Source organism: Bufo gargarizans, chromosome 5, assembly GCF_014858855.1.
Source record: "Bufo gargarizans isolate SCDJY-AF-19 chromosome 5, ASM1485885v1, whole genome shotgun sequence".
NCBI lineage: Eukaryota > Metazoa > Chordata > Amphibia > Anura > Bufonidae > Bufo > Bufo gargarizans.
In genome coordinates this window covers 198,749,665-198,775,064 of record NC_058084.1, presented here as the reverse complement: position 1 = coordinate 198,775,064, position 25,400 = coordinate 198,749,665, and the positions used below count along the sequence as shown (strand labels likewise).

At 44.4% G+C, this 25,400-nt stretch overlaps 1 protein-coding gene across 6 annotated transcripts in view; it reads right to left on the bottom strand.

Annotated features, from left to right (window-relative positions):
- The window catches only part of LOC122938416 (protein cordon-bleu-like), a 503,795-nt gene that overhangs the window by 256,609 nt on the left and 221,786 nt on the right, over positions 1–25,400 (bottom strand). For all 6 annotated transcript variants that reach the window (XM_044293907.1, XM_044293906.1, XM_044293905.1 and 3 more), the window contains one exon: positions 7,176–7,386. In XM_044293907.1, coding sequence (XP_044149842.1) covers positions 7,176–7,386 — 211 coding nt within the window. The remainder of the gene's footprint in view (positions 1–7,175; positions 7,387–25,400) is intronic.

Sequence of the window (25,400 nt, the reverse complement as noted above, 5' to 3'; positions counted from 1 at the left end):
GTAAAACTTTAATTTTATTAACTTTTTTCACTTTATTTTTTGTCCCACTATGGGACTTCAACATTAGAGGGTCTGATCCTTGTTTCAATACAGCACAATACATCTGTATTGTGCTGTATTGAACTGTTAGTGTCTTACACTGTACAACGCTAACAGTCTGCCTAGGAGACCCAGCCTGGGGACAGGGCCTCTTAGACTTCCGTAGTTAACAGGCCCCAAGCTTCGGAATGGCTTGGGGATGCCATGGCAGCGATCGAGTCCCCGCCACAGCACAGCGCAAACCTCCCATATGCAGCGGTCAGCGCTGACCGTGGCATATGAGGTGTTAATCTACCAGCATAGGCGTTATCGCCGATGCTGGTGGATGCAGCAGGAATCCCTCGGTCAGTAACCGGGGGGACCGCTGCTGCTGACAGGGGGGAACAACTCCAGGACGAGAGTGCTAAGTGCCGGCGTTTGAGGATGAGCCATCTCGTCCTGGGGCATTAAGGTGTTAAGATTACATCTGTAATTTGGCACATCTTAGACCACACCATTTTTCACTGAAGCCTTGACCCATTCCTACAAAGATATGCACCCTTTTTGGACTAGGTGCTTTTTTTTTTCTAAACCTAGATGTGCCAAATAACTTCAGATTTTGGTGCAATTTATGACATCATTTAGGTGCATTCATATTAGCAAAATTGCTTATGTTATAAGCTGTGAACTTCTTTGCTAAGGTTACTATAACCTCAAGGTCACTTCTAGCCCCCACCACCCTGGTCTGGTAAGGAATTTCTATAATTGCTAGGAAGACTGGTACGTGATTAACACCCACACTTAGGATTGGGGAGACGCTCCGGGCGTATAGCCAAGAGATGCTCATTTCAGATTGTGGTTTTAATGAGTTAATGATGTAAATGTTTAAGTACGTCTTCAGTTGGAAATGAATTTGCTTTATAACTCTGCTTCCTTTTTTCAACAAACTAGAGAAACTTGGTACATAGCATTGTGCGTGTGTATCAGTTATTCTCAGCGAGTGCACACACATTTTCTAATTGGGAATCCACCGCTCATCCAGCATTGGGGTCTTTGCCTTCACAGGGCCAGGGCTGCGTGAAAAACGCATAATATTGAACATGCTGCGATTTTCACTGAACGCACAAGTGATGCATGAAAAACAACACTCATGTACACAGACGCATTGAAATGAATGGGTCCGGATTAAGTGCAGGGGCGTCACGTATTGCACCCGCGCGGAAAACTTGCTCGTCTGAAAGGGGCCTTAAATAAAACAGGCAAGCAGTCCAAGCTAAATAGCCTTAAAATATATTACAAATTTGCAGAATTTTTCTAGCACACAAGTTTATTTGCATAAAATTCAAAATGCCTTTAATAATAGTCTAAGGGTCCTTTTACGTTGGCAAATGCTGTGACAGTAACAAGTGGCATTCGACAATATTTGTTCAAAAGTTGATCAGTGTTCCTTTGAAGTGCTTTTCACCCAATACAAGGTGGAAGGTGGCTCAGTGGTTAGCAGTGGTGCTTTGCAGTGCCAGGGTTCTAGATTCTCATAGAGTTTGTATGTTCTCCCTGTGCTTGTGTGGATTTCCTCCGGGTACTCCAGTTTCCCCCAACACTCCAAAGACATACTGATAGGGAACTTAGATTGTGAGCCCCATTGGGGACAGTGTGATGCAAATGTCTGGAAAGCGCTGCGGAATATAGTAGCGCTATAGAAGTGCATAAAATAAATAAGGGGAATAAACAATCATTATAACAACTGTTCATCCCCAATTCACTTTGCCTATTGTATTTGCAACACATGCCTTGGTTACTCAGGGTGATGTGCTCAGAATTATTTCAGGTGCCACAGGCTAGATGTTAACAACCAACAAGTGGTAGGCAATTAAAGAGTGCCGTGTTTGTGTGAGGGGAGGCGGGGCTTTAATTATTTAAACCTGGCTCTCCTGCCCCCACTTGTCGGTTCGAACGCTTTCGAATCGGCTCGTGGGTTGGTGCCAGAGAAGTGCTTGCGTCACTGGAGAATCGGGTGGTCGGCTGCGTCGGGCTCGTCGCTTCGGTGATTAGGTAGGCAGGGTGGCTGCACACCCGTCTCGCTATGTATAACATGGGGGGCTGCCGAGCGTGCCGCCGGCCCCCAGCCGCGCTGGCGACTGCCCCGCTCCAGGCACCCCGCTCCGCTCCAGGCCCCGCGCCAAGCACCCCCGCTCCCACGTGCAGCGTCCCCCAGGCGGGCACCCCTCATCTGTGGCTCAGCAGCGACGGGTCACACGTCCTCCGCATACCCAGGGCAGCGGTCACGCCGGCCGTCGGCTCCTCAGCACAGCTCACTGGCTTGCTGCACTCCAGCAGGCCCTGGCTTGATAGAGGGCGACACCTACAGGCCATACTGGTACTGCAGTCCAGGTGCAGGGCTCCTTGCTCAGGCACAGTGGCTAGGTACTAAGGCAGGACAGGAAAAAAAAAATATATATATAATATATTTGGGATATGTTTTAAGGATCAAATATAAAGAGGGCTCCAAAGAGGGGGGCTGGCCACGTCACTTGGCGCACGCAGCCGGGCCGCCCGCAAGCCCATACGGCGAGTCAGGGGGTTGGTTCGGGCGCAGTCGCAATAATCCGGCTGACAGCTAAGGAGCGGTGGCAGGAGTGAAGGGTCACCCAGCCACCAGTGCGCTCACTCACATGTCTGTCCTTGTTTATTCAGGTCCACAGGTAGTTGGCTAACTTACGATACTGTGGGGTTTGTGGCTGTCATGGCCGCCAGGTGAGTCAGGGGTGGTGCAGGCGTGGGCCAACCCCCTCCTTTTCTCCTGCATAGGCTTGGGGGACGGGGGATGGTGAACTATTATGTCCAGGCCTCTGGCGCATCTCTTACAGGGTGGCGCCTACAGTCGTGGCCTTTGGTGGGGGGGAAAGAAGTAAAAAAATAAAATAAAATAAAAAAATAAAAAAATAATGGTATAGATAGGAATGTTGCTTTGCCAGGTCTGTCACGACTACAGACTCCTTATAAGGCCCTGCCACGACTGCAGGCATCAGTCTGTCACGACTACAGACTCGTTATAAAGTCCTGCCACGACTGCAGGCATCAGTCTGTCACGAGTCACAGACCCGTTATAAAGCCCTGCCACGACTGCAGGCATCAGTCTGTCACGACTACAGACCCGCTCTAAAGCCCTGCCACGACTGCAGGCAACAGTCTGTCACGACTACAGACCCGCTCTAAAGCCCTGCCACGACTGCAGGCATCAGTCTGTCACGACTACAGACTCGTTATAAAGTCCTGCCACGACTGCAGGCATCAGTCTGTCACGACTACAGACCCGTTATAAAGCCCTGCCACGACTGCAGGCATCAGTCTGTCACGACTACAGACCCGCTCTAAAGCCCTGCCACGACTGCAGGCACAAATCCGTTACGACTACAGACTCGTTATAAAGCCCTGCCACGACTGCAGGCATTAGTCTGTCATGACCACAGATTCGTTATAAAGCCCTGCCACGACTGCAGGCATTAGTCTCATGTCAACAGACTCGTGAGGTAATACTACCACGTCTACAGACGATGGTCCGTTACCGCTACTCCCGATGTAGGGTCCCCTCACGACTACAGGGGCCAGTCGGTCACATCCACAGACTCGGTCGCACTCCCGTTGACTACAGGCACTGGGTGGGCATCTACAGGTAGTTGTGTCACGTCTACGCACACTGGTCATCCACGGCCTGGGGGTCAGCCTTCACGGTCACAGGTAGGTCCGGTCAGGCCTCAGTCTCCCAGCGGGTTCCAGTCACAATAAACAGCCCCTAGGTGGGGGCACTCCCGCACCGATGCATAATGCCAGGGAGCTGTGCGGCTCCCCACGCGGCACACGATTCAAACCGGCGGGAGCCGGGGCTCACGGTAAAGGAAGGGCTCCCTCTGATCCGGTGCACATTGCCACGGAGCGGCGCTGCTCCCCACGCGGTACGAGTGTCCAGCCGGCGGTGGGTCGGCTGAGGGGGGGGCTCCCCCGCACTGGTGCACTCTGCCAGGGAGCAGCGTGAGCTCCCCACGCGGCTGGGGCTAAAGGTGCAGGATACCGTTTCCCCGCTCCTCATCTTCAATAAAGTCTGGCACGGGCTGCCGTGCCGTTAGGTAGGCAGGGATCGGGGGAAGGAGTACTCGGCTCGGTCAGGGGGAGCAGATCATAGGCGGTGGCTGGCTTCCTGCTGCCGGCCGTACATAAGGTTCCAAGGGGGTTATTTAGGCACAGGATGTTAGTTAGTCCATGCAGGTGACCTGCGTTATACCATGCTCTTCGTGCTCGTACTCAGAGCTGTGCCCATACTGGAGCTGCGTAAGTGGTTTATAGTTTTATAAAAAAAATAAAAAATGTCAAACCAAAATTAGAGTCTCTCACGCATGCCTTCTCCGTTTTAGGTTTACACATATGACTCCGCCGTTAGAGGCTCTCACGCATGGCTTCTCCGTTTAGGTTACACATATGACTCCGCCATTAGAGTCTCTCATGCATGGCTTCTCCGTTTTAGGTGTACACATATGACTCCACCATTAGAGTCTCTCACGCATGGCTTCTCCGTGTTAGGTTTACACATATGACTCCGCCATTAGAGTCTCTCACGCATGGCTTCTCCGTTTTAGGTTTACACATACGACTCCTCCATTAGAGTCTCTCACGCATGGCTTCTCCGTTTTAGGTTTACACATATGACTCCGCCATCAGAGGCTCTCACGCATGGCTTCTCCGTTTTAGTTACACATATGACTCCGCCATCTGAGTCTCACGCATGGCTTCTCCGTTTTAGGTTACACATATGACTCCGCGATTAGAGTCTCTCACGCATGGCTTCTCCGTTTTAGGTTTACACGTATGACTCCGCCGTTAGAGGCTCTCACGCATGGCTTCTCCGTTTTAGTTACACATAGGACTCCGCCATCTGAGTCTCACGCATGGCTTCTCCGTTTTAGTTTTACACATATGACTCCGCCATTAGAGTCTCTCACGCATAGCTCCGCCATTAGTCTATCGCGTATGGCTTCTCCGGTTTAGGTTTACACAGATGACTCCGCCATTAGAGTCTCTCACGCACGACTTCTCCGTTTAGGTTTACACATATGACTCCGCCATTAGTCTCTCATGCATGGCTTGTCCGTTTTAGGTGTACACATATGACTCCACCATTAGAGTCTCTCACGCATGGCTTCTCCGTGTTAGGTTTACACATATGACTCCGCCATTAGAGTCTCTCACGCATGGCTTCTCCGTTTTAGGTTTACACATACGACTCCTCCATTAGAGTCTCTCACGCATGGCTTCTCCATTTTAGGCTTACACATATGACTCTGCCGTCAGAGGCTCTCACGCATGGCTTCTCCGTTTTAGTTACACATATGACTCCGCCATTGGAGTCTCTCACGCATAGCTCCGCCATTAGTCTATCGCGCATGGCTTCTCCGCTTTAGGTTTACACAGATGACTCCGCCATTAGAGTCTCTCACGCATGACTTCTCCGTTTAGGTTTACACATATGACTCCGCCATTAGTCTCTCATGCATTGCTTCTCCGTTAGGTTACACATATGACTCCGCCATTAGAGTCTCTCGCGCATGGCTTCTCAGTTTTAGGTTTACACATATGACTCTACCATTAGAGTCTCACGCATGGCTTCTCCGTTTAAAAAAAATAAAAAATAATAATAATAATAATAATTTTCCACTTTTTCTTTCAGGTTTGTCCAGGGGCAGATCGGTTGCCAATGCCAATTCCTCACCAGGCCCAGCTGTGCTGGGACTAGTCTCCTCATCTAACCATAGCTAACAGACTGATGGCCAATTCCTTGGCCAGTAATACTCTGAGGGCTTACAAGACAGCTTGGCGCCTGTTTCAGAAATATGAACACCTACCCGGCTTCTGGCCGGGGGCCTATCACTCACCTATTGGGCTTCGTCGGGTTTTTGCCACTCTCAATTAAACCTGTCCTATAGCACTGTTAACTATACCTGGCAGGTATTCAGCACATTCGGGTTTAGTTAACAGGTTCAGGGGTCGATCCTCTCTCGATCACAGGACATTCCTTCCACAGGGGCGCGGCCGCTGCGGCGTCCATGCATAAGGTACCAGTACATGTAATCAAACGGTTGGGTCGTTGGAGTTCCGCGTGTTCCATGCGTTATATCCCGGATCCTTAATACAAAATGTCACTGGCTTTCCGAGTTGTGGTTTTGTAGTTTCTGTTATCAAAGTCTTTCAAAACTCCTATGCATGGTTCTTTTGGCCCCTTTAGGCTACCCTTCGATAAGCAGTTCCGGCATAACTCTGCTGCTTCTAGGTAGGGGGGGGGGTTGCAGTATAGGCTTAGGTAGGGGACCCTCTCGTAATGAGCCGATCCGAGCACAAGTGGTAGGCAATTAAAGAGTGCCGTGTTTGTGTGAGGGGAGGCGGGGCTTTAATTATTTAAACCTGGCTCTCCTGCCCCCACTTGTCGGTTCGAACGCTTTCGACCCACCCAGAAGCCCTCCCTTCTTCTCAGGACTTATCATTGGTGTGGCCCCCTTTAGGCTACCCTTCGATAAGCAGTTCCGGCATAACTCTGCTGCTTCTAGGTAGGGGGGGGGGGGGGGGCAGTATAGGCTCAGGTAGGGGACCCTCTCGTAATGAGCCGATCCGAGCACAAATGAGAATGTTGATAGTTTGTTGGGTGTTTGGCAGCAGATTTAAATGGGCCTATTATGGGGAATGCTCATTCATGTTTGCAATACTTGGCCTGATCCTTGCCCCTTGTAAAATTACCCTTAGAATCTTTGAGGTTTAGGAGAAATATAGGTATATTGTAAGATGGAATATCACCTATAATTCTCATTACCAATCTTAGTAGCAGAAGAGTGAAATACTAAGCTTTTGAATTGAGATGTCTGAAAGGGGTTATGCAGGGGTTTTATATTGATAACCTATCCTCAAAATCAATATCTGATTGAAGGGGGTCCGACACTCGACACCCCCACAGATCAGCTGTTTGAAGAAGGCGGCGCTCCATGACGGGTGTCAGACCCCACCAATCAGATATTGATGACCTATCCTCAGGATAGGTCATCAATATAAAACCCCTGTACAAACCCCTTTAACATATACAGTTGTTGAAAAAAATTAAAATGTTTTCTTTAACTAACCTCAGGAATCTTCGGAGGTGGCTTTCGTACTTTTACCTCTGGAACTTTCTCCTTCAGAAAAATAGTTTCTACATCTAAAGTTCCAATGAGGGTATTTGGCCTTAAAGTGAAAGGTTGCTGTGACATTCCGGAGCGCACCTCAAGAGTATGTTGAGTAGGATTCAAGTGATGTTGGCTGCACAGGTCCACCAATAAGTCCATCACTGCTTTACTAGAAAAATATATAAAAGTTTTTTTTAGCTATTTTACAGTAAAAATATAATTACATTTTAATGGGGTTTTTCGAGAGATTGACATTGATGACCTATCCTCAAGATACTGTAAGTCTTCAATATCTGATCTGCAGGACCACCACTGATCAGCTGTTTGAAGAGGTCATGGTGCTCTAGTGAGCATACCAAGCATATCTACGTACATAGCATAGTGACTGTACTTAATATCGCAGCCCAAGTCCATATATGTGAATGGGATTGAACTGTGCCTAGGCAATGAGACCAATGAATGTGAAGTCAATGGCCTAAAAAGAGGCTGCAGCGCTCACATAGCACCCTAGTCTTTTCAAACAGCTGATTGGCGGGGGTGCCAGGCAGACTCCCACCGATGGGATATTGATCACCTATCCTTAGGACAAATCATTAATATTATACTCTGGGAAAACCCCTTGAAAAAACAGGTTTGTGTTTGAATCTCATTGACTCATAATGGATCCAACAATGTTCTGTTTTCATGGCAACATAGCACTGCACAGTATTGTTGCCATTAAAAGGAATGGAAAGTCACTGGAATGGAGAATGCCATTAGTGTGAACAAAGCCTTAGACTACTTTCACACTAATGTTTTTGCTGGATCCTTCAAGGTTCAGCAAAAACGCTTCTGTTACTGATAATACAACCATCTGCATCCGTTGAACGGATCCGGTTGTATTATCTTAAACATGATAGATCCGTTATGAACACGATTGAAATGGGGGACGGGTCCGTTTTCTATTGTGTCAGATCGTGTCAGAGAAAACGGATCCGTCCCAATTGACTTGCATTGTGGGTCATGACGTCTTTCTCCGCATCCCATGACAGAAAGCAAACCGCAGCATGCTGTGGTTTGATCTCCGGTATGAGAACGGAACGGAATACATTTTGGAGCATTCCGTTCTGTTCAGTTACGTTTTGTCCCCATTGACAATGAATGTGGATTAAACTGAAGCCTTTTTATTTCCAGTATTGAGCCCCTATGACGGATCACAATGCTGGAAATATTAACGCTAGTGTGAAATTACCCTTACTCAAACAGAAAAAAATAATCCAAATGTTCATCCACTGATACACACTCAGGGGGAGATTTATCAAACTGGTGTAAAGTAGAACTGTCTTAGTTGCCCATAGCAACCAATCAGATTCCGTCTTTCATTTTTCACAGCTCCTTGGTGGAATCGGATTGGTTGCTGTGCCAGTTTGATAAATCTCAGATTTCACCTTTGATTGGTTGCTATGGGCAACTAAGACAGTTCTACTTTACACCAGTTTGATAAATCTCCCCCTGAGTGTGTATCAGTGGACTTATGTATTACATTTGGATCATTTTTTTCTGCACACGGCCAATGTGGGTCCATGGCTGTATTGCTGTAATCACGGATGCGAACCCATTCACTTGAATGGGTCCGCAATCACAAAGATGCGGAACAGAAGCACGGATCGGAACATCACGGAATGCTTCCGTGTTGTTTTTGGCCGTGCCTCCGCACCGCAAAAAAATATTCAGTTCTATTTTTTTGTGGTGCGGACGGATCACTGACCCATTCAGGTTGAATGGGTCTGGATCCGTCCCAGCCGTCGCATGAATGTTGCCCGTGCATTGGGGACCACAAATTGCGGTACCCAATGCACGGAACGGCCCCACAACAACCGTGTGCAAGAGACCTTAGGGTCCAGATTGCTGTAGATCAGAAGTTTGAAGAGAGTGTTAGAAGGAGGTATATATTTATATTCACTGCCTCTTGTTTTATCTATAATACCATCTGAAATCTATATGCAGAAATCATATTGCACTGTACTGTTTCCCCACTTTGATCCCTAACAGATTAGATCAAAGTAAGAAGGTATTAAAGTACATAAAGTAGCCTCTTTAACATAATACAATTTTTTATAGAAAACCTAATCCAGCAAATGTGGTTCAGTATACAGAAGTTGTGCTCCTGCATTAATGCGGTATTATTATTGGAATTAGGCCTCATGCACACGGCTGTTGCCCGACCAATTGGTCTTGTCTGTCTCTGGTTAGCTGTATGTGAGAGGATGCACAGTGCTCTGAGGCAATGGGGGAAGTTATCTGCATTCTGGTCTTGCTTGCTAATTGGGTTGCTAAGGGCTGAATACAGACATCAGAAAGGTAAAATTAACTGACAAATAAAGCTTAATGAATATCTTCCCTTCAGCATCACATATGTTAGGAATTTAATTTATGGTAGTTAAATGGCAGTTACACTTTAATTATCGTATATTTTACATTCTTCAAAGTAGTCATACTTTGCATTGAGAAAGTTCATAGACCTTGCAGGGAAATTTCCCCAGGGGGCCACCCAAGCCCTCCTCTCTTCTGCTGACCAGGTATATAATGAGCTTTCAGCGGTAATTAATGTTGTGAGAATCGACCGCACCGCACATGTCCTGCTGAACTCAACAGCATCTCACCTCCTAAGCCCCTTGCTTCATATCTTAAACAGAGACAACTGGAGGAGGACAGACTATGACAGCTGTTGATTGCCACCACAGACGGACAGCTTTTGGGGCTGCGCTGTGTTATAAGGTTCTGATAGGACGGTATTTTGCGCCGTGGAATTGCTGACCCCGTCTACAAGTGTTGCCCCATCTTCTGTCAATTTTGACCCATCTACAACATGGGACCGCATTTATTTTTTATTTTTTTCGAGGGAACTTTAAGCCACCAGTCCACCCCTGAGAAAATTGGATATACTCATGGTATTCTCTTAACCAACTTTATGAGGTATGGCAGCTACAAGAGACATATTTGCATAGGATATAAACATCCAATGGGTGAATGTTTATCTTTGGCAGCTGTACGCTAATCATGCAGCTGTCGAGCAGGCTGCCCGCTGTCAGTGACAGAAGGGCAACCCAGAGAAAAGGCAGGGACAATTCCCAGGTGTCCCTGCCTTCTAGATCGCTTTATGCGCTTCCTGTCACGATACGGTGGTCATGTGAAAGCTGGGGAGAGTGCAGGAGCTGTTGGGTCTTTCACAGACCACGATCAGCTCTGCACTGAGGCTGTACAGCATTGTGTTCTGCTGTACAGCTTCTCTGGGGACTGTATTTCCACTGTAACTGGGGCTACTATGTCAGCCCCAGTTACAAGAGAAATCAAGAGTAAAAAAGAAAAAGAAGTTAAATGTCCCCCAGAGGTCTTGTAGGACCTTATGGGGGATGCAAAGTGTAAAATAAAAAATTAAGTGTTTTAAAAAATTAAAATAAAAAAAGGTTTCACATGTAAAAAAAAAAAAAGATTGGTATTGCCGCGTCCTTAATGACCGGCTCTATAAATATAATCGCATGGACCACCCCATCTGAAAAACACCATAAAAAAATATAAACTGTCAAAAAAAAAATCCATTTTTGTCACCTTACATCACAAAAAGTGCAACACCAAGTGATCAAAAAGGCGTACCAATGAAACCGTCACCTCATTCCGCAAAAAATGAGCCCCATCATAAGAAAAAAACTATTGCTCTCGGAACATGGATACATTAAAACATCAATTTTTTGTTTCAAAAATTCTATAATTGTGTTAAAGTGAAATAAATAAAAAAAAGTATACATATTAGGTATTGCCGTATCTGTAACAACCGGCTGTTTAAAACTATCACATGACCTAACCCCTCAGGTGAAAACTGCAAAAAAAGCTATTTTTTGTCACCTAACATCACATTAAGTGCAACACCAAGCGATCAAAAAGGCGTGTGCCCCCCAAAATAGTACCAATCAAACCGTCACCTCATCCTGCAAAAATGAGATCCTAACTAAGACAATCGATAAAAAAAATTAAAAAGCTATGGCTTACAGACTATGGAGACACTAAAACATCATTTTTTGTTTCAAAAATGCTATTATTGTTTAAAACTTAAATAAATAAGAAAACGTATACCGTACATATTAGGTATTGCCACGTCCTCCACAAAGTGTAATAATGAATGATCAAAAAAATCCTTCCAGAAAAAAACAAGCCCCTGCACAAGCTGATCGGCAGAAAAATAAAAATAAAGTAAGAAACTGGAGACACAAAAACATAATTTGTTTTTAAAAAATGCTTAATTAAGTAAAACTGAAATAAAGAAAGTAGAAATATTTGATATCATTGCATCCGTAACAACCGCCATTTTTTAGTTACCTTGCCTCACAAAAAACATAATATAGAGCAAATAAAAATCATATGTACCCCAAAATAGTACCAATAAAACTGGCCCCTTATCCCCTAGTTTCCAAAATGGGGTCCCTTTTTGGGAGTTTCTACTGTAAGGGTGTATCGGGGGGGGGGGGGGGATTTTAAATGGGACATGGCATCTAAAAAACTGTTCAGCAAAATCTGCCTTCCAAAAACCATACAAAGCTCCTTTTCTTCTCTTCTGCGCCCTGCCGTGTGCCCTTACATCAGTTTACGACCACGTGGGGTGTTTATGTAAACCGCAGAGTCAGGGTAATAAATATTGAGTTTTGTTTGGCTGTTAACCCTTGATGTGTTAAAGAAAAAAATTAATTAAAATGGAAAATCTGCCAAAAAAGTGAAATTTAGAAATGTAATTTCCATTTTCCTTTAATTTTTGTCGAACAACTAAAGCAGGCATCCTCAAACTGTGGCCCTCCAGCTGTTGCAAAACTACAACTCCCAGCATGCCCGAACAGCTTACAGGTATCAGCCTACAGCAGGGCATTGTAGGAGTTGTAGTTTTACAACAGCTGGAGGGCCGCAGTTTGAGGATGCCTGAACTAAAGGGTTAACAACATTTGTAAAATCAGTTTCTAAGAACTTGAGGGGTGTAGTTTCTACAATGGGTCATTTCCACTATGTAAGCCCCACAAAGTGACTTCAGACCTGAACTGGTCCTTAAAAAGTGGGTTTTGGCAATTTTCAAAAAAAAATGTAAGAACTGCTTCTAAAATTCTAAGCCTTCTAACGTCCTAAAAAAATAAAATGACAATTACAAAATGATGCAAACAAGTAGACATATGGGGAATGTTAAGTAATAAATATTTTATGAGGTATGACTTTCTGTTTCAAAGGCAGAGAAATTGAAATTTTTAAAATTGTGAATTTTTCTACATTTTTGGCATTTTGGATTATTTTATAAATAGAGATGAAATATATTGACTCAAATGTACCACTGTCTTGAAGAACAATTTGTCAAGAGAAAACAATCTCAGAATGGCTTGGATAAGTAAAAGCGTTACAAAGTTATTATCACATAAAATGACACGTGTAAGATTTGCTAAATTAAGCCTGGTCAGAAGGGAGTAAATGGCCCAGATGTGAAGTGGTTAAAGAAGCACTTGGCTGCATTTCCTTAAGGCCTCTTTCACATGAGCGAGACGGATTAGGTCCGAATGCGTTCAGGGTGCGTTCACCACTTTGCAAACAAGTTCAATCAGTTTTGTCTGCGATTGCGTTCAGTTCTTCAGTTTTTCCATGCGGGTGAAATGCGTTTTGATGCCTTTTTCATGCGTGTGATAAAAAACTGAAGGTTTACAAACAACATCTCTTAGCAACCATCAGTAAAAAACGCATTGCATATGCACTTGCTTGCATTCACCTCTATAGGGCCAGGGCTGTGTGAAAAACGCAGAACAGAGAACATGCAGCGTTTTTCACGCAATGCAGAACTGATACGTGAATTTTTTTTACACAGACTCGCATCGCACCCGTGTGGAAAACTCGCTTGTGTGAAAGGGGCCTAAGGGCTCATTCACACGACCGTGCCAGTTTTATGCGGTCCGCAAATTGTGCCCGTGTGCCTTCCATAATTTGAAGAACGGAACAGTAGGCCTATTATAGAAATGCCTATTCTTGTCCGCAAAACGGACAATAGGACAGGATTCATAACTTTTGCGGGGCCACAGAACGGAGCTGTCCGCATCTTTTGTGGACCCATTGAAATGAATGGTTCCATATACGGACCGTATGCGGAAAGCAAAATACGATTGTGTGAAAGAGCCCTAACTGTCCAGTCCAACTCATCCTACACAATCTCTAATAGGTTTATGTTAAGGAATTAGGGAGGCCAAATCATCTGACACAGCACTCCATCAACATGACAATGATTCCAAGCACAATGGTAAATTGACACATATGTAAGTCAACATACAAAAAGCAACACCATAGAGATGCTGTAAACAACAGTGGGTTAACATGTCTTTAAAATGGTAATAAGGTGATAAACACCTACCGAATACATTTACCTCAAGTTATTATTAGGCCTCATGCACATGACCGTATGTATTTTGCCGTCCAGCTGGCCCCTAATAGAACAGTACTATCCTTGTCCGTAATGAGACTTATAATGCGTAATGCGTAATAAGACTTGTTCTATTTTTTTCGGAAAGGAAATACGGACATACGGAAAAGGAATGCACATGGAGTAACCAGTTTTTTTTGGAGAACGCATTGAAATGAATGGTTCTGTAAACGGGCTGCAAAAAAACGGAAGGAACACACAAGGAAAATATGTTTATGTGCATAAGGCCTTACTAAAAGTGGTTCTACATGTTATTGAATTATAGCCTTGAACAAACTGCATAAGCATATAAACTATACAGTCTAAAGTACATGGACACTCCTCCTAATGATTAAGTTCAGGTATTTCAACCACACCCATTGCAAACAGATATATGAAATGAAACACATAGCCATGAAATCCCCACACACAAACATTGATAATAGTATGGGTTGTTCTGAAGAGCTCAGTGACTATATGTCCCCTTTCACACGAGCGAGTTTCCTGTGCGGGTGCAATGAGTGAAGTGAATCCGGACCCATTTATTCCAATGCATCTGTGTACATGAGCATTGTTTTTAACGCATGTCTTGTGCGTTGCGTGAAAATCGCAGCATGTTCTATATTCTGCGTTTTTCACGCAGCCCTGGCCCCATAGAAGTGAATGGGGCTGCGTGAAAAACACATTGCATCCGCAAGCAAGTGCGGATGCAGTGTGTTTTTCACTGATGGTTGCTAAGAGATGTTGTTTGTAAACCTTAATTTGTTTATCTCGAGCGTGAAAAACGCATCAAAACGCATTGCAACCGCACAGAAAAAACTGAACAACTGAACGCAATCGCAGACAAAACTGACTGAACTTGCTTGCAAAATGGTGCGAGTTTACCTGAACGCATCTGGACCTATACCGTCACGCTCGTGTGAAAGAGGCCTACAGGTCCTTCTAAAAAAATTAGCATATTGTGATAAAGTTAATTACTTACTTTTCTGTAATGTACTGATAAACATTAGACTTTCATATATTTTAGATTCATTACACACCAACTGAAGTAGTTCAAGCCTTTTATTGTTTTAATATTGATGATTTTGGCATACAGCTCATGAAAACCCAAAATTCCTATCTAAAAAATTAGCATATTTCATCCGACCAATAAAAGAATAGTGTTTTTAATACAAAAAAGGTCAACCTTCAAATAATTATGTTCAGTTATGCACTCAATACTTGGTCGGGAATCCTTTTGCAGAAATGACTGCTTCAATGCGGCGTGGCATGGAGGCAATCAGCCTGTGGCACTGCTGAGGTGTTATGGAGGCCCAGGATAGCGGCCTTAAGCTCATCCAGAGTGTTGGGTCTTGCGTCTCTCAACTTTCTCTTCCCAATATCCCACAGATTCTCTATGGGGTTCAGGTCAGGAGAGTTGGCAGGCCAATTGAGCACAGTAATACCATGGTCAGTAAACCATTTACCAGTGGTTTTGGCACTGTGAGCAGGTGCCAGGTCGTGCTGAAAAATGAAATCTTCATCTCCATAAAGCTTTTCAGCAGATGGAAGCATGAAGTGCTCCAAAATCTCCTGATAGCTAGCTGCATTGACCCTGCCCTTGATAAAACACAGTGGACCAACACCAGCAGCTGACATGGCACCCCAGACCATCACTGACTGTGGGTACTTGACACTGGACTTCAGGCATTTTGGCATTTCCCTCTCCCCAGTCTTCCTCCAGACTCTGGCACTTTGATTTCCGAATGACATGCAAAATTTGCTTTCATCCGAAAAAAGTACTTTGGACCACTGAGCAACAGTCCAGTGCTGCTTCTCTGTAGCCCAGGTCAGGCGCTTCTGCCGCTGTTTCTGGTTCAAAAGTGGCTTGACCTGGGGAATGCGGCACCTGTAGCCCATTTCCTGCACACGTCTGTACACAGTGGCTCTGGATGTTTCTACTCCAGACTCAGTCCACTGCTTCCGCAGGTCCCCCAAGGTCTGGAATCGGTCCTTCTCCACAATCTTCCTCAGGGTCCGGTCACCTCTTCTCGTTGTGCAGCGTTTTCTGCCACACTTTTTCCTTCCCACAGACTTCCCACTGAGGTGCCTTGATACAGCACTCTGGGAACAGCCTATTCGTTCAGAAATTTCTTTCTGTGTTTTACCCTTGCTTGAGGGTGTCAATGATGGCCTTCTGGACAGCAGTCAGGTCGGCAGTCTTACCCATGATTGCGGTTTTGAGTAATGAACCAGGCTGGGAGTTTTTAAAAGCCTCAGGAATCGTTTGCAGGTGTTTAGAGTTAATTAGTTGATTCAGATGATTAGGTTAATAGCTCGTTTAGAGAACCTTTTCATGATATGCTAATTTTTTTAGATAGGAATTTGGGGTTTTCATGAGCTGTATGCCAAAATCATCAATATTAAAACAATATTAAGGCTTGAACTACTTCAGTTGTGTGTAATGAATCTAAAATATATGAAAGTCTAATGTTTATCAGTACATTACAGAAAATAATGAACTTTATCACAATATGCTAATTTTTTGAGAAGGACCTGTATATGTGGCACTGTGGTCAGATATCACCTTTGCCACAGGACAGTTTGTGAAATTTCTGACTTGCTAGATCTGCCCAGGTCACAACTACATATAAGTGCTATTACTGTGAAGTAGGGGAATCCAAGAATATCAGAACAGCAGCTCATCTATGAGACAATGCAAAGGGTCACCTATTAATGAAGCATAGTGCAAACTGTAACATTTGGTGGAGGGGGTATAATGGTATGGGTTGTTTTTCAGGGTCGGGCTAGGCACCTTATTTCTGCTACATCATACAAAGGAACTTTAGACAACTGTATGCTTCCAACTTTATTACTACAGTTTGGGGAAGGTCCTTTTCTGTTCTAACATGAAACTTAGTGCACCTGAGCAGAAAGTGATGTCCATGCAGACCTTTTTTAATGAGTATGGTGTGGAAAAACTTTAGTGGCCTGCACAGAGCCCCGACCTCAACCCTCAGTCATCTTTGTGATGAACTTAAACAACCAATTTCTAGCCAGACCTTCTCATCCAACATCAGTGCCTGACCTCACAAGTTTTGGCTAAATGGGCACAAATTCCTAAACATACACTCCAAATATCTTGTGGAAAGCCTTCCCAGAAAAGTGGAGGATGTAATAGGAAAAAGTCTATATTAGTGCCAATAATTTTGGAATGAGAAGTCTAAAAAGCTCATACAGATGAGAGTCAGGGTGTTGAGGTAATTTTGTTCATATAGTGTGTTGTGGGGTTTCACTCAGGTAGACAGAATTAGCGGACGCAGTATAGAGGCAACAACAAGTTCTTTGGATCAAACAGTTCAGTGTTTTATTCACACTTTAGGCAAGTAACAAAACAAGCAGTCATAAACAAGCAAAAAGTCACCTTGCGGTGTAGGTGGTAAAATCACACCATGCAGCAATTCTGCCTCAAAGAGTCCTTGAGCATAGAAGAATCAACCTGTTTTCACTCCAAACAGGTAGCAAGGCTTCATCCAGACACAAGGCTCCCAGATCCCAACACAGAGACCTTGCTTTTGAGCCCAGCTGCCTATTTAAGGACAGTCAGGTGCTGCCAAAACCCGGACCGACACTTAAAATCCAGTCCGGTATTTGAGCTCATCTGGCTGTAAATCAGACCAGCAGGAGGAAAATACCTGTTTTCCCAGACCAAACCTCTCACTGTGTCACATACACCCCCCCCCTTTGTTCAACCCTGAGGGGGTGAACACATGCCCGACAGTGTACCCGGGACAGGGCATCCGCGTTTCCCTGTAACCGGCCTGCCCTGTGTTCCACCGAAAACTGAAAGTTTTGTAGGGAGAGAAACCATCGGGTGACTCGGGCATTTCTGTCCTTGGCCTGGCTCATCCACTTGAGAGGGGAGTAGTCAGTCACCAGGCGGAATTTTCTCCCGAATAAATAATAGCAGAGAGATTCTAGTGCCCACTTGATAGCCAGGCACTCTCTCTCCACTAAACTATATCAGGTCTCAGCTGGAGTGAGCTTATGGCTGAGGAAGACAACGGGATGCTCCTACCCGTTGACTTCCTGAGACAGCACAGCACTGAGGCCTACTTAGGAGGCATCGGTCTGTACTATAAATTCCCTTTTGAAGTCAGGCATCACCAAAACTGGGGACTCGCACAGGGCCGACTTCAAAGCAAAGAAAGCCTCTTCCGCCCGATCATCCCAGCGAACCATCGTTGACTTGTGTCCATTCAAGAGTCCTGTCAAGGGCGCGGCTACAGTAGTAAAGTGGGGAACAAACCTCATGTAATAGCCCACCATTCCCAGGAATGACTTTATTTGCCTAGTGGTGACAGGTCGGGGCCAATTCCGTATCTCCTCTATTTTGTTCACTTGGGGTTTGATGACTCAGCCCCCAATGACATACCCCAGTCTCTTCTAACCCTATCGCATATTTTTTTGGGTTAGTGGTTAGGCCAGCTTTCCGAAGGGAGTCCACTACAGCCTGCACTTTGAGTGGGCACCATTAACTGCCAGAAACTTATTAACAACCTACAACTAGCTCACAACTAGTGATTGCAGATGGCTGAGTGTGGATTGCAGCAGAGATCATTGAAAGTTAAGTGTTTGTATTCTAGTACTGCCATTATTCTAGTACTGCCATTTAAACCTTTTTTTTTTTTTTCTCTGCTTAATTAAGGGGAGTGCCCTGGGCAACCAGGTGCTATAAATTGACCCACTAAAACTCTCTAGAGCCTGCTCTTCCTTGGGCTTGCTCTACTAAGTGGGCTTCTTATTAAGTGGAGTTAAAAAAACAAGGAGTTCTAGTGCTGTGTGTGGTTTTGTGGGAGTGATTGCAGGTGGCTGAGTGTGGATTGCAGCAGAGATCATTGAAAGTTAAGTGTTTGTATTCTAGTACTGCCATTTAAACCTTTTTTTTTATTTATTTTTTTCTCTGCTTAATTAAGGGGAGTGCCCTGGGCAACCAGGTGCTATAAATTGACCCACTAAAACTCTCTAGAGCCTGCTCTTCCTGGGGCTTGCTCTACTAAATGGGCTTCTTATTAAGTGGAGTTAAAAAAACAAGGAGTTCTAGTGCTGTGTGTGGTTTTGTGGGAGTGATTGCAGGTGGCTGAGTGTGGATTGCAGCAGAGATCATTGAAAGTTAAGTGTTTGTATTCTAGTACTGCCATTTAAACCTTTTTTTTTTTTTTTTTTTTTTTCTCTGCTTAATTAAGGGGAGTGCCCTGGGCAACTAGGTGCTATAAATTGACCCACTAAAACTCTCTAGAGCCTGCTCTTCCTGGGGCTTGCTCTACTAAGTGGGCTTCTTATTAAGTGGAGTTAAAAAAACAAGGAGTTCTAGTGCTGTGTGTGGTTTTGTGGGAGTGATTGCAGGTGGCTGAGTGTGGATTGCAGCAGAGATCATTGAAAGTTAAGTGTTTGTATTCTAGTACTGCCATTTAAACCTTTTTAATTTTTTTTTTTTTTTTTTTCTCTGCTTAATTAAGGGGAGTGCCCTGGGCAACCAGGTGCTATAAATTGACCCACTAAAACTCTCTAGAGCCTGCTCTTCCTGGGGCTTGCTCTACTAAGTGGGCTTCTTATTAAGTGGAGTTAAAAAAACAAGGAGTTCTAGTGCTGTGTGTGGTTTTGTGGGAGTGATTGCAGGTGGCTGAGTGTGGATTGCAGCAGAGATCATTGAAAGTTAAGTGTTTGTATTCTAGTACTGCCATTTAAACCTTTTTAATTTTTTTTTATTTTTTTCTCTGCTTAATTAAGGGGAGTGCCCTGGGCAACCAGGTGCTATAAATTGACCCACTAAAACTCTCTAGAGCAGGGGTGCACAACCTATTTTGGTCTGAGGGCCGCATTGTCGCATTGTTCTGTCTCCTGGGGCCACAAAAAAAAATTGAGCTGCTTAAACTGTAAAAGTTTACTGCATGAAAACTATAACTTGTTTTGCATCATTAATATTTAGTATACATTGATGCATTCAAATAGCAATACCACACAGGAGCAGATGGAGCAGTTGATTATGAACGGTTCCTTCCCAATAACTGCCTGCTCATCAGTTGAGGTGAAAAGCTTCATTTACATTGCTACTACCATCTCTCATCCTCATACAGATTCATTGTTTCTGGACAGCAGAACTTTGTTCGCAGATTTAATGTGCTGCATGACAGATCAATTCACCCAATCGGCAGCACACTTACATAGGCCGATTATCAGGAACAAGCATTTTTAGTAACATTTGTACCTGATAACCTACAATCAGGCTGTGTAAACCCGCCATTGGATTGCCAATTAATTCATACTACAATTTTCATGCACACTGCAAGTTTTGAATGGCACAGAGGCCTACTAAAAAGCCATGAAAAATATGAGAAAATTCCTCATAACAGGATTGAAAGTACAAATATATGCTGTGTTATGCAGTTTATTTATGTATCCTGCTCACAATAAACAGAACAAGGTTTACCTACCAGTAACAGTTAAATAACACATACTGCACAGTACAGTACTACATAAATGATTAGTAAAATAAACTTTAGGACTGTAAATATAAAAGCAACTGGGTGTTGATTTCAGCAAATTTTTAGTTTGTGAAAGAGGAGTTAGTGTGATTTCTGGGGTTGCATATTTTTTGCAAGTTTTTGGATGTTGGGTCTCAGCTCAGATGTGGCTAGTTGCAGAATTGACTGAAGATTCTCATTAGTAAGTCTGCTCCTAAATTTTGATTTGCTAATGTTCATAATAGAAAATGCCTGCTCGCAAGAGTATGTTGACCCAAACAGGCAGGCATAAATAGCTGCTCTTTCACACAATTTGGGATATTCATCTCCTGGCACACATTTATAGAAGTTAAGTAAATCCCCTTCCTTAAACTTGTTTCGTAGACTGTCACATGACTGAAGATCAATGAGTTCCAGTTGGAATTCTGGGGGTGCTTCATCAGGAATAACTGAAAATGGGTCTGCAAACATTTCAAAACCCTTTTTCTCATTTTTAAAATCAGTGAAGCGGTGCTCAAATATAGACTGGAGATGTGCAAGTTTTGCGACATACTCAGACATGTTTGCGCCACTGACAAATTTTTGTCTGCATGCTGGGAAATGCACAAGATTGCCATTTTCAAGGTGAGATTGGAACAATTTTAGTTTGGATTGAAATGCAAAGATATAGTTACAAAGATTACTAACAAACTGATTTTTCCCTTGTAATTTTGCATTCAGTGCATTCAGATGTTGTGTGATATCTACCAAGAAAGCAAGGTCACACAGCCACTTGTCATCTTGTAGTTCTTCAACTATTTTATCCTTCCGAACAAGAAATAATTTTATTTCTTCCAACAATTCAAAAAAACGTTGCAAGGTTTTCCCCCGGCTCATCCACCTTACTTCTGTATAAAAAACTAGGTCCTGATATTCAGCATCAATCTCTTCTAGAAAAGATTTAAACTGCCGATGGTTAAGTCCTCGCGATTTTATGAAGTTGACAACACTGACAACAACTTTCATTACATTTTCAAATCCAAGCTCTTTTCCACACAGGGATTGTTGGTGGATGATGCAATGAAACTGAATCAGTTGGTGCTTGTGCTCGCCAAGGTGCTGCCTTAACAGAGAAACCATACCACTTTTGGAGCCTATCATGGCTGGAGCTCCATCAGTAACAATTCCAACTAGCTTACTTAAATCTAGATCCATCTTGGCACATAATTCCAATATACCGCTTAACAAATCACTTCCCTTTGTTTGCCCTTGAAATGAGATCATTCCAAGTAATCCCTCAAAAATATAAAAATCTGTGGTGATCCCCCGAATAAAAACCAGTAGTTGAGCAGTGGAACTGATATCTGTTGACTCATCTGCCGCCAGAGAAAAGAAAATACATTTTTTTTGCCTTTTCTTCTGTCTGTCCTGAAACATCTGCAGCCATATCAGCAATCCTGCGTTGAACAGTCATACGACTGAGGCTAATAGATTCAAATTTTTTAACAGACTCTGGGCATAGTTTCTGTGAAGAAACAATGAGGCACTTTTTTACAAAGTCACCATCTGTGAATGGTCTAGAAGACTTTGCAATCAATTCTGATATTTCATAACTAACTTCCATAGCCATTTCACTTTCTTTAGATATCTTGGTGAACATAGTCTGCTGTACAGTTAGGCTGCGCTGTAAAGATAAGATCTTTTGTTTGCGCAATTCTCCCTTACATTGCTCAAAATTGGAATGTTTGGTTTCGTAGTGCCGCTTAACATTGAATTCCTTCGGCACTGCAACTACACTTTTGCAAATTAAGCAAACTAGCTTTCCTCTTTCTTCAATAAAGAAGAATTTTTCTGTCCAGGTCTCAGTTAAATTTCCTGTTCTCATCTGCAATTTTTCTCTTCTTTGCACTGCCTGCAGCATCCATTTTAGGTATGTGCAGCAAAGACCCTTAGCTGTCTCAGATCTGTGAAAAACATATCACATAGGTTGAGGAACAGGAAAATTTATAATGTAACTCATTTTTATTTTTTTTTGTACTGTATCAGGGCAGTGATATTGACCATTTTTATAATATACTTTAATTACTGAAATTGTCTATTATAAAAATAGCTCTAAAGTGGCCCATTTTGAGCCTTAGCAGCGCTCCTCTGTCTTCTGTTTACATAACAGTGGAGACGCGCTCAACACTGACTGTGTGATGTAAGCAGAAGACAGAGGAGCGTTGCTAAGGCTGAGAAAGGGCCACTTTAGAGCTAATTTTCTAATAGAAATGTACAATTTAAAGTTTATAACAAAAATGGTTAGTATCACTGCCCCGATACATTACAAAAATAAAATGACAGTTACATTTTAAACTTTCAGATAAGGTTTAACTGTGCACTAATTAATGACATGATAACCTTAAACTAGGGAATCTGTCACCTAGTTTGAGCATATTAAACTGTTAACATAGCAATCTTCAATAAACTACCTTCATTCCAGCATGGGTCTTCTTTCTTTTATTCAAGTTGTCATTTTGATAAAAAAGCTATTTTTCAAATATGCTAATTAACCTTCAAGGTGCCCAGAGGGGCGTTATTCCTCTCCTCTAGTGCCCAGTAAGGCCCCCCTGCAGTGCCCAGCCGGCCTTTATTTCAAGCCCAGCACGCCTCCTCATAAATAAATGTACTCCCACAGCCGAGCCGAACGGCGCCGCCCCCTTCGCTACGTCATATAATTTATTCACCTCACGATCCTTGCATCCTCCTTCCATGCCCATGAAATCTCGCGCAGCCACAGTATCCCCGCCTGTCCGTGAGGGCAACAGCCTCAATAGTGTCACTGGGCATGCGCAGAGCCCAGTGACATAATCAGAGCGCTCTTGCCTCTGCGGCTGCGCGAGATTTCATGGGCATGGAAGGAGGATGCAATGATCGTGAGGTGAATAAATTATATGATGTAGCGGAGGGGGCGGCGCCGTTCGGCTCGGCTGTGGGAGTACATTTATTTATGAGGAGGCGTGCTGGGCTTGAAATAAAGGCCGGCTGGGCACTGCAGGGGGGCCTTACTGGGCACTAGAGGAGAGGAATAACGCCCCTCTGGGCACCTTGAAGGTTAATTAGCATATTTGAAAAATCGCTTTTTTATCAAAATGACAACTTGAATAAAAGAAAGAAGACCCATGCTGGAATGAAGGTAGTTTATTGAAGATTGCTATGTTAACAGTTTAATATGCTCAAACTAGGTGACAGATTCCCTTTAATAGCTTACTTTCGCACATCTCAATACCGGAGGAAAACACTTCAGTTTTGTCCCCATTCATTGTTAATGGGGACAAAACTGAATTGAAGGGATTTGAGTGCACCAGAATGCATTCCGTTCTGTTTCATTGCGTTCAGCGTCTTGGGATGCAAAGCAAGACGGATGTAAGTCAATGGGGATGGATCTGTTTTCTCAGAGACAATAGAAAATTGATCCATCCCCCATTGACTTTAAATGGAGTTCATGACGGAGCCGTCTTGGCTATGTTAAAGATAATACAACCGGATCCGTTCATAACAGATGCAGATGGTTGTATTATCATGACAAAAGTGTTTTTACTGATCCATGACGGATCCAGCAAAAATGCTTGTGTGAAAGTAGCCTTATTCGGGTCAGTACAATCTTGGCGATACCAAATTTATAGCATATTTTCTGCTTTATAAGATGCACTTTTTTCACCCAACTTGTCAGTGAAAATGGCATCTTATAAAGCGAATACTAGTGAGTGCTTCATTATAGAAGAGCTCACTAGTATGCAGGAGTCGCGGGGAGCAGTCAATGAAGTGCTGTACTCCCCCCTCCTCCTTGGTCTTTTCTGGGCTGCGCTGCTGTGTCCTGACTGCGTACATTGCCAGAAAGTAGTGTTCGTGCTATGACCTGAGGCTGCATGCGGCGTGAGCCCAGAGAAGATCAGGGAGTGTGACTGCAGGAGAGATCGCTGGACCTGGAGAGTAGCAGCGGAGAGATCGCTGGACCTGGAGAGTAGCAGCGGAGAGATCGCTGGACCTGGAGAGTAGCAGCGGAGAGATCGCTGGACCTGGAGAGTAGCAGCGGAGAGATCGCTGGAACTGGAGAGTAGCAGCGGAGAGATCGCTGGACCTGGAGAGTAGCAGCGGAGAGATCGCTGGACCTGGAGAGTAGCAGCGGAGAGATCGCTGGACCTGGAGAGTAGCAGCGGAGAGATCGCTGGACCTGGAGAGTAGCAGCGGAGAGATCGCTGGACCTGGAGAGTAGCAGCGGAGAGATCGCTGGACCTGGAGAGTAGCAGCGGAGAGATCGCTGGACCTGGAGAGTAGCAGCGGAGAGATCGCTGGACCTGGAGAGTAGCAGCGGAGAGATCGCTGGACCTGGAGAGTAGCAGCGGAGAGATCGCTGGACCTGGAGAGTAGCAGCGGAGAGATCGCTGGAACTGGAGAGTAGCAGCGGAGAGATCGCTGGAACTGGAGAGTAGCAGCGGAGAGATCGCTGGACCTGGAGAGTAGCAGCGGAGAGATCGCTGGACCTGGAGAGTAGCAGCGGAGAGATCGCTGGACCTGGAGAGTAGCAGCGGAGAGATCGCTGGACCTGGAGAGTAGCAGCGGAGAGATCGCTGGACCTGGAGAGTAGCAGCGGAGAGATCGCTGGACCTGGAGAGTAGCAGCGGAGAGATCGCTGGACCTGGAGAGTAGCAGCGGAGAGATCGCTGGACCTGGAGAGTAGCAGCGGAGAGATCGCTGGACCTGGAGAGTAGCAGCGGAGAGATCGCTGGACCTGGAGAGTAGCAGCGGAGAGATCGCTGGACCTGGAGAGTAGCAGCGGAGAGATCGCTGGACCTGGAGAGTAGCAGCGGAGAGATCGCTGGACCTGGAGAGTAGCAGCGGAGAGATTGCTGGACCTGGAGAGTAGCACCGGAGGAGGAGAGGTAAGTGAATGTATTTATTTTATTTCTGATGGGCCTCTGATATGGGGGTTCTGATCGGAGGTCTGATCTGGTATGGGGGTCTGAGCTGAGGTCTGACATGGGGGGGTCTTTGATATACGGGTCTGATCTGCAGTCTAATTAAAAATATATTTTATTTTATTTTTTTTCCCTTTTCTAAAACCTGTAAAATCTTATAGTGGCAGTACTTGGTATTGCAGCTCAGCCTTTATTGATTTGAATGGGGCTGAGACGCTACTAATCCATGCAACTGATGTACAGTGATGTCACATTACCTAGGAAGAGGCTGCGGCGCTTAAAAGGGGTATTC